Raw genomic sequence first — 9,954 nt, 5'->3', positions numbered from 1 at the left:
GGAAACCATTGCATGCAAATTAGCTCATCTGCATGCCATGTTTGTCAGGCGATGAAGGATTTGTGATGGTGCCACCGTAATCACTGCAACTTTTCTCCCTGCTCACGGTCATTTGCAATTCTGATGATCGCTTCAGCCAGGAAAATGGACATGACGACATGCATGCATCTCACTTCAGTCTGCGTGTTGGCTGACACATCCACCCCTTCCTGTATTGCTGTGCCAGAATGCTGTCATACATGGAAATATTGAACTGTTTAGGTACGTAAGGTAGGGTCTGACAGAATGTTCATCACCAATTACAAATTTTATTCTCCCGAGACGCAAATTATTTGTGGGACAAGACTAGGAAAACCTGCTCTCGAGACTTGGAAAACATCAGTTATTTGCATCAATAGGTTCCAAAGAAAATGCTGATGGCATCTTAACTACAACATATTAATAGGCTACTTGACTTGTACCTTTATCTATATATAAGTACACGTAGTTAATGTAACTGATTCACATTCATAATAGTTATGTGGATGCGAACTAGTCACCGTTTTTGTGAAGAGCTATATCTGACTGTTTAATTAACATATTGGTCCAGTAGGTGGCAGTGAGCGTTCCCAGGTAAGTAGACAGAGCAGATGACTTTAAATACCCAGTTGCCAGCTCTCCCATATTGCTTAGCGCTGTGAGTGTGCTGAAGTGTACAGTAGCTACTACGGCTGTCCTTGCAATTTAGTTCTAGTAGTTGGAGAAGGTTTAAGCTTCGCAGACTCCTGAGCGGCGGAGGCAACAGAAACGGGATCTGACCTAAATAAATAGTCAATACTTCTGGTCGGGGAGAACCAAGGACCCGGACGCGGAGAGTAGATGAGGACTTAGGACAGGAAAAGTGGATCGAAATTTCAAAACTGACTTGTAAGCGATGCGCTGGCAGCATGGCCAAATGGTTCAAGGAACACCTAGGGTTCAAAACCACCAAAGCGCCACCTCCGGCTCCCCCAAAGCCGGACTACAGGCATTGCCTCTCCGCTGTGTCAGGCAACCACCAGCCAAGCTCGGCGGCCACTTGTCACTACCCGAGTCCCGCACAGCCGGACATTCTAGCAGCTTACAAACTACAGAAAGACATGGATTTCGAGGACCCTTACACAGGAGGTGGAAATGTTTCACTCTCAACAGGTTTGAGTTCTTTGGGCTCGCCAGATATAAAATACGTGTCACCAAAGCACCGTCTTATCAAGGTGGAAACGATCGAGAAAACCAACTCGACTCCAGGCAGCGGCATACTACCAGCCACAGCGGTTTCTGCTGTGAACGTGAAATCTCCTACTTCCCCTCCCGCTGAGCAAGAAAACAAACAAGAAAAGGTAAGGCACTTAATTAATATGCAGCGTGAACACACGTGCAACTTTGTAGTTTGTATAACAACAATCTAACCCTTTAAAGTTTCAAAGAGACTGTAAGGTCAGTGAGAAAAGTTGAGTACGCGATACGCATTTCGTGTAGTCAATGTTTGTGTACGCGTAAAATACAAAGGATACTCGCATATAAAAAGCCGCAGTGGATAACCTAAAGGCTAGACTGCTTGTAGTTTCCTAAATATTCAAAGCCGTATTTTTTGTTTTTGCGTTTGTTTAATCTATAACTTGCAAAACGGTGTTTTAGTCCGTTGCTTAGGGTGGAAATTAAATTTCCGCCAGCCACTTCCACGCTGGTATCAGTTGGCTAACCTGCAAACATTTTCAAACATGTTTAGCCCCATCATGTAGGATATGCTATCGCTTCAAAACACGCGTTTATTCCAGACTACCAACATAAACTAAGCCACGTTTGCACACGTTCTGATTGTTTAATTTATGTGATTGAATAGATATACGCAAATAGCCAAATAAGTTGGCTCAGGGATTTAAAAAAGGCACTGAAGTCTAGTTATGGCACAGGAATTGTGCTTGAAGGCGATATTTGGAATGGAAGCGTTGAAATCATTCCAGGAAATGTATTCTTCCGACATGCAGGTGCCATGTAGTTTATGAAAGGGGTTACTCCTCTGCCTTAAACAAACATTAGCCTGCGTTCTTTGTTCTCAGATAAAATACATCTGTACACTATTAATTTTTACCGAACAAATTTAGATTTCTTGTCAGTACCGCTTGGTTTACTAGGCTGTCACTTATTACAGAAACAATACACAGAGACCGATTTGAAGGTGAAAACAACCGAAAATCCGATTTAAAGGTGCTTCTAGAACATACAGACTAAGTACTTTAATCACTTCCTAAAGCAAGGGTCCATTGGATTTATTCACTAATCATATCAGTTTGAACCTCTGATAAATGTCTGACAAGGTGCACAGTTCAAAGATCATTTGCATTTTTAAGAGCGCGTCCCTGTGACTTTTTATGGGTAATATTATTAACCCATCCAAGAATACATGGGATTCTGTGCCGTGACATTGCTGCTTCACCATATATCAATGCGAGGAGGAGGAGACGATCCAGGAACTACACCTACGCTTTTGAGAAGGGGTGCAGAAGTATTGCCCAATGTAGGCAACACCCTAGCTGCACAACTCATGTACTCACCATTACCACTCACCACGTCAAGAAGTTGCTTAATTTCTGTTTGCCAACTTGACTCACCATGACAAGTGCCATCACGGGAGTGTGGAAAGCTGGGTCTTGCCAGAACACAGTGATATTGAACACAAGCACAATTCTGATGTTTTGCCTGTATTTTTATTGCAGTACATAATTTATGTCACCATGACCTCCAACCCATAAATGTGTTACTTCCTCTGAGCTTCATGCTCCACTCCCCTTGCCTCAGGGTGTGACGAACACAGGTGCTGCATTTGTAATACTTGGTTAGAACTAATGTGCAGGTTGAGGGGGAGGGATATCAGAAAAGGAGAACATTTAGGCTCTTGTCGTTGCACACTTTCTGTTGAGCTGTTCTGGAGGAAAATCTCTAGTAGTTCAAAGTGATGTAGAATAAATGAAGACTGAAGTAATTTCAATAAATTGCATTTAGTCTATTTGTCTGCGAATCAAACTACTTTATTAATACTGGGCATCTTACTGTGTAGTCATAGTAGTAATTTAAGTGCTCATTTGTTATACTTTAATGTATGTGTTTATTTACCATAGCTAAGACTTCTATATTATAAAATCCAACACAGCAACAAAAGCTACTAACTGCAGGTAGTTTCATTGCATTATGTGATATTGTTCATGCAATGATTGTGTTTATGAACTCAGCCATTCTGAAGCAGCCCATAAAGAGAATAATGCACAAATCAAAACATTTATTTATTTATTTATTTATCTACCTGCATACTTACTTAATAATTGAATAATTACTCTTTCTCCCTCTCCCTCCCCCTCCCTCTCCAAAAAAGACCTTCAGTACAGATTCTGTTGTCTCATTGTGGTTTGATGAAAGGACTAGTGGCAGGGAGCAATAAGGAATGATGTTTCACTTCCACAAGTAGATGCTATCTATGTATTTTAGATTCTGCTGAGATGTTTCTTTTTACATCTCACTGGAGTCTGCAATGCCTACGTTTGCTTACTGTGAGCATTCCTTGGTGGCATTCAGTGGGCAGTTGTGCCAAACTGAAGAAAGCATGTGGAAATGCAGGAGAGAAAATTAATAAACTCTTTCTGGATCAAGGAGCACTAACTGTGGATTGATCTTCAATGAAAAAACATACTGGGTATTTAAAAGCATTCAGTGTTGCAGAGGATATGAACTTGAGAAAGATTGAGAAGTTGCATTTGGTTTAGTTATTGTATTTTTGCTTGTGTTATTAAACCATATAGTGCTGTCAGTAGACATCAGAGGTAGACCAGTACAGAAAAGCCACCTTACACCAACTTTACTTGCTCACAGTTGCAGTTGGGAGCAACAGCTAAGATTAGAGTCAGGTTGTGGTTAGGCTTTGGATCGCATGGCTGTAGGCAGGGAAATCCATGAAAAAGTAGTCTCATCCAAACCAACTCTGTCTCATATCAAACAGCAGCTAAAGTGCATACTTCTGTTTTCGTATAAATAAACTATCAGTACATGGCTTTTATGTTACTTGGTTGGCTCAGTGATATGACTCAGTGCTAATGCCTCAATTCCCCCTGATTTTTTTTGTCTTTTTTCCCCACATTGCATTGCCACACTTTCCTGTTGAAACAAAGTGAAAGAGTGACACAGACAGTGAATGAGTGGAGAGAGGAATGCCACTGCTCTGTGGATATTATAGCTCATTCAGTATTAATAGCCCTTTTTAAACTCCCTTTTTTAATAGGTGAATCAGACATAGGACAATGCTTCGGTAATGCTTACAAATATTTTTATTTTGATGAGATGGATGTGTCAGCAACCTTGGAGGAAAATCATCACTGTATTCTCATCACAATCAGAAACAATCAGAATAGCTGTGCGCAATATGGATGTCATCGGCCAAACCTGCTAGCATTGGCAACTGCACTTAATAAAGAGTGTAAAGAATTTTTTTTTTTTTTAAATAAACAGCCAATGGGCTGGTAAATTATGATGGCACACAAGGGTCCATTTTGAATGGCTATGACCAGAGAAATTCAGGCTACAACTCCTGTTTCTTCACCACCCATATTGCCGTTTTGATTGGGATCCTTCAGCAATGCGTGGTAATTCTGTACTTCCCGAAAGCCTGCTTTATCTTGTCCAAGCAGTGCTTCAACATGTGCTTTGTAAGTTCATTATCCTCTCTAGCTGTTTGAAATGGTTTGCGCAGGGGAAACGGACCCTGCGGCTGTCTCCATTGGATTCTTTGATTGTGCAGTTTAATATACAGTGATTTAAAAAGAGTGCAGGCCACCTGAGGTGGTTTCACCGTTTTAGCTATTGAATGATTGGAGTTGTGAAATAACAAGCACGGCACAGAATTTATCATGGATGAAAGCACATGCATTGATTAAAAAAAAAAAAAAAAACAAGTTTTTTGTTTTTGTTTTTTTTGTTTGTTTATAAGGTACAGTGAGTCATAGTGGATGATTAGCCTACCGTGCCACTAATTAAACCTCCCTCTCTCAGCTGCCCCAAAAGTCACAAAGAGGATGAATTGCAACCTCAATGTTAAAACAGTTCCCTTCTCCTCAGTAGAATATTTGCATGCTGGTGTTTGTGGCTTGTGTATGCTTGACTGGGGGGGGGGGGAAATCACCCATGCCAATCATAATTTGTTAGTGCTAATATGTTTTCTGCCTACTGTGATCATTTGTTTACTTTTGGGAATGTGAATTTCACTGTTACAGCTCTATTTTAGTTATTAAGTTCATTGAGAGAATTTCTGTGTTAGACGTTGGAAGGACCAGTTCTTTGCACTTGCATTGGTAGGTCTTGTCTATAGACGTGCTTTGTGTTTATAATAGTGTACTAATTGGGATGTGTCATGACTTTTTTTTTTGGGCTCTCGTTTGCTTCTCTGCCTAGACACACATCTCTTTTCCACTGGAACTAAGATAACTTTTTGTACTTAGTGTCTGATTGTCTCAGCTCAGTGCAAACGTGTTACTTGTCAATGCTGGCATACTTAGTTGAAACGGTGGATTCAGTCAGCCTTTTTTCCTCTATTCAGTGAGATTACTTATTTCATCACAAGCACAGCTTAGTGAGTTCAGCAATCTCCAAAATGAAGTGACGCTTGATTGAATACACGCCAAAGAGCTGCATAACTTGTGCTTCCATCTGCGCTGACGACAAAAATGAGAGCATCATATGCGTAAAAGGGGATGGACAGTCTGCTTTTGATCATTTTGACCTGGGTTCAAATCATTGCGTAAGTGATATGATTGCTACACCAATTTTTGATTTCACAAAGCCTGATTCTCAGTCAATATATAGGAGCAATGTGGAGTTTATTTTGGGAAAACCTCAGCTTTGGACAGGATCCACCCCTGAATTGCAGGTAATGACATGGAAGAGCAGCTGCACTAGGATCAGTCTGCTTTAGTTCCAGCTTGTGCCAGGCCTATGCAGTAATCAGCCAAGTCTGATGGTTGTATAACATCAAGGCCATTACAGACAAGTATTTGATTGCAGCCTCCTTAAAGAACAATGACTCTAGCTAATCATCCATCACAGTACTCAGTTTTTAGACACTTTCAGTACTGTTAATCTGCAGCCTACTGAGGCTTTCCATAAAGCGCTAAGTACAGAGTTGTGGTTGAACATCTGAGATGATCATGTTGCTATGTCTATTGTATACCGTGTGTTCCCCTCATTAAATTACTTAGCAGTGAAAACAAAAAGCACTTATTTCTCTGAAACTTGTGCAGGAGTATGGCAATTCTAATAATTCTTTTTTCTTTTTAGTTTTTTTTTTCAGTTGCTAGCCCATTTGATCCCATTTTGCTAGCTTTTGAACTTTAAATCTCTTGTTAACTGCTAACATGGCATTTATGTCATTTTAAGGAGTAAAGAACAGATGTTTACATGTGACTTTAATTTTCTGTGTTGTCCTTAGCCTTTGTATTCAATTTTAAGGTTAGTGATGCTGATTTATGTTAATTGCCTAATTCTTTGTCAGATGTAATTCACAGGGCCAGGGCCCTGTCAGTATGTTTGGAATTCACGGTTTGATAGGAGGCCTAGGTGGTTACAATATTGTCAGATTTTCTTCTGATGATTTGAACTGATGATGAGGGTTTTTTCTGTGATCTGAATGAGTTTTTGCTTTAATTATGGGAACACAGGGCACCATTCCCAAACCATTGGAAAGGAAGCCGTGAGAACCAGGAGTGTTAGCCTGGTTGCCAGTACATTTTCCCACAATCTCAAGGTCTGTCTGTTTTAAGGTTTAAGTTTGGAAAATCATTTCTCAGGTTTAAGGGGGAGGGCTTAAGGGTTTACTGCATCCTTGCTAGGCCTTTGTTCTCTACTGGGCCCACTGTCTGCTGCTGGCTGCATATACATGTCGGCAGGGTTCCTGATCTTCTAACGGTGAAATCGCTGTAAGATTTTCAGTTTTATTTCAAAGCATTGCGCTCAGGCTGATGGCTATTGCACATCCCCCCTGTTAGCATCCAGTTAAACCTGTTGGGTTTAATAACCACTTCTGCTAAATGTCAGAACTGTATTGGAAATGGCCCTCTTAATTCAGTTTCCAGAAGTCAGCATCTTTTTGTGCAGCATAATCTGTAGGCAAGAAATTGCATGTTTGGAATATTTCTCTTTTTGTCACCTTTGAGTCTCAAGTGTAAGAACGACCGATTCGTTTGCACTACCATACAGTTAAGGATATCTGTCTTGATTGTTTTTTAGATCTTATAAGTCAACATGAAGAATGTAGGAAGTAAAACAGGAGGACCTGTTCTTCACTGTCTGGCACCTTACAGTGACAAGACTATCTGTTCTGAGGAAATTCTGTCAGATTTATCATTAGATTATGCACTTAATACATATGCAGCTCGGCCACCAACCAAACAATAACATAATTTATTTGGGATTTTGTATAATTAAAAAAAGAAAATCCCATGAACAGGGAAAAAGGTTGCAATGATACCTACATTTTTCAATAATATCGACACAACGAGGCTGAAATGTGTGTATATTGTCTGCTTAATTAAATTAGAAGTTTTTAGAAACTTTCTCACAGTCGTTGTAGCTCCATAGAGAATCTTGTGTCCTCTCTGAATGTAAATGAATATCCGGATATTCAGATACTCATTTGAAATTTAAAACTCGGGTAATGCAAATGAATAACAAGTGCTAAATTCATTTCCATAGCATTCTTATTCATATCAAATTCTGTAGCCTGTGTTAAAACTCTTATATAAACCTTGTGTGAGTTAACAAAATAATCAATTTGTTTAATTTTTACCCATCATTTTTGGCGTGCAACCTACTGCCACTGCCAAGTATTTGAATGCTATTCAAGTAGAGGGAATGAGTATCCAAATTATTCATTTATTTTACTTCCGAAGCCCTCTGCACTATCCAAAATCATCTGATTTGAGCCTCTTGAAGTCTTCTTTGGGGGAAGGAATTTGACAGTTAGAGGTGTGTGCCAGTACTGGCTGTGTAATTTGTATTTTTTATATATTCCAGCTCATTATCTCGGTGATGTCACTGGAAGGACATTGCGGCAGGAAGATGAGTTTGACCTGGGAAAGGAATTTTTCTCAGAAATTTTGGCTACGTGCTGTTTGGAGTTCAGAACTTCTGATTTATGCCTTTTCTTTAAGTGTATGTGTGTGTGTGTGTGTGTGCACGTGTACGTGCGTATGTGTGTGTGTGTGCCATTTATATTTTGTCTCATTCTAGAGATTTAGACTAGACTGAATATGCTCGTGCAAAGCTTAGGCTGGATTTATCTCTTGAGACACCTCAGTATGTGAAGTCTTCTCCTTCAATCTCTGGCAAAGCACTGCCTGCCAGTAAGAAAGCTGTGCTGGTCAGTGTGTTGAGAGAACCAGTAGACACATGGAAGTGTTTTATTTAATGACAAAGTGCTGCCAGCAAGAGGGAGCAATGGTTGGGAAACCAGACCATTACAGGCTGATTAAAAGGGGAACAAAATGGAGCCCTGAGGTTCTATGCCATCTCGCGCACGGATGTTCGGGCCGCACGAAGGTTGGATATTTTTAGCTGCCTCGCTGGTACATCTTGGCATGGTTCTCTCTCTGAATGAACAACGCTGTAATTGGGATAATCAATTCCAGTCCCAAAACAACACCTTGCTGTCTGACCATGTTTTCTTCTCTGCTGTTTAAAGCATTGGAGTGCTCCCTAATAGTGTAGACTAGCTGTTTTGGACTCTGTTTTAACGAGGTTAGAGGAGAAACCTTTTATGACCAACTGATGTGGGTCAAAAGCGTGAGATCTGTGCCTCTGATAGTGGCGCTACCTTGTTAGAGTCTTCAGTCACTGACGAGTTATACTGGTGGGAAGCATGCTCCTCTCAGCTGGACTGTGCTGTGTCAGTTTCCCCTGCTCGACTCTGTTCTGCCCCTTGCTGATGTAGTGGGTTTGCCTGAATGTGCCTTTGCCTCCATCTGCCGTGGGGGAGAGAGTCGTTTGCAGTGCAGGCTTGGAGATTTTTTCCCACTGTCCCACTCAGGTTCGCCTCATTTTCATCAGTTTCCTCATGTTGGTGCACATGTATGCGCACCTGTCGGGTTCACTGGCTGGACCAAGTCTGGACAACTAATGTTTGAAAAATGCTTCATTGATGAAACCTAATTATATTGTGTGTTTTTTATGCTTCTTTAAAGATACATCTCCTTATGGTATAAATGCAGACTCATGGCAGGCCCCTATTTGTTGCTATTATTTCACTCCTAATTGAGAATACCCAGTCACATTTATTGACCCATCCCACTGTACCCTCTACATTGGGCTTGTGTGTGTAGAGAACACTGAAAACCTGCGGCTCTTGTTTCTTTTTCCTCTAGAGACCCTTAGCCCTTTCCTCATTATACGGGAGGACTAGCATGTCTTTGACAGTTAGATATTCACATTTTGAATCTAATAGAAAACATAATATAGCCGCATCTTGGAAAATGTCTGAAGTTTTATGTTAAATTTTATTAGTCTATTTCTGCAGTATAGTTTGAGCAAGCAAAGGTCATAGTTTCAAGACAAAATCCCTTGCCTATCTCTATCTTAATGTATTTTCTACTTTACTGGCAGGAAGAGCTTTGTAGTTAAGGAGCACAGAAGGAATCATTTTCTTTGAGACTAGAGGCAGGCCATGTTTACTTCTGCTCATGGAAAATAATGGCCAAGTGGGCCATTTCAGGATTAAGGAAGTGCTCCCTTTCCTGAGAGGAAGTGTTTACAATTTGGTGACATTCCCTTTTCACTGAGCTCACCACTTGGAATTCTGGTAGGGTCAGTTTATTTTATTTTATTTTTTGCACACATTAAAATCCAATGGGAATTCTTAAGTTTATTCAGAGCTGTCTGACAGTGTGAGATGTCCTGGAGAAT

General features: G+C 40.5%; 1 protein-coding gene across 4 annotated transcripts in view; it reads left to right on the top strand.

The window, feature by feature from the left end:
- Window positions 1-639: 639 nt before the first annotated feature.
- LOC135241625 (SH2 domain-containing adapter protein F-like) overlaps window positions 640-9,954 on the top strand; it is a 67,602-nt gene continuing 58,287 nt past the window's right edge. Inside the window, exon 1 of one of the 4 annotated variants that reach the window (XM_064312166.1) lies at window positions 640-1,358. In XM_064312166.1, coding sequence (XP_064168236.1) covers window positions 927-1,358 — 432 coding nt within the window. In that variant the 5' untranslated portion in view covers window positions 640-926. The remainder of the gene's footprint in view (window positions 1,359-9,954) is intronic. The other 3 variants (XM_064312165.1, XM_064312168.1, XM_064312167.1) reach the window with 3 other exon arrangements.

Source organism: Anguilla rostrata, chromosome 16, assembly GCF_018555375.3.
Source record: "Anguilla rostrata isolate EN2019 chromosome 16, ASM1855537v3, whole genome shotgun sequence".
NCBI classification, from domain to species: Eukaryota; Metazoa; Chordata; class Actinopteri; order Anguilliformes; family Anguillidae; genus Anguilla; species Anguilla rostrata.
Note: the sequence above shows the minus strand (reverse complement) of the source record. Positions and strands in the feature narration are given on the sequence as shown.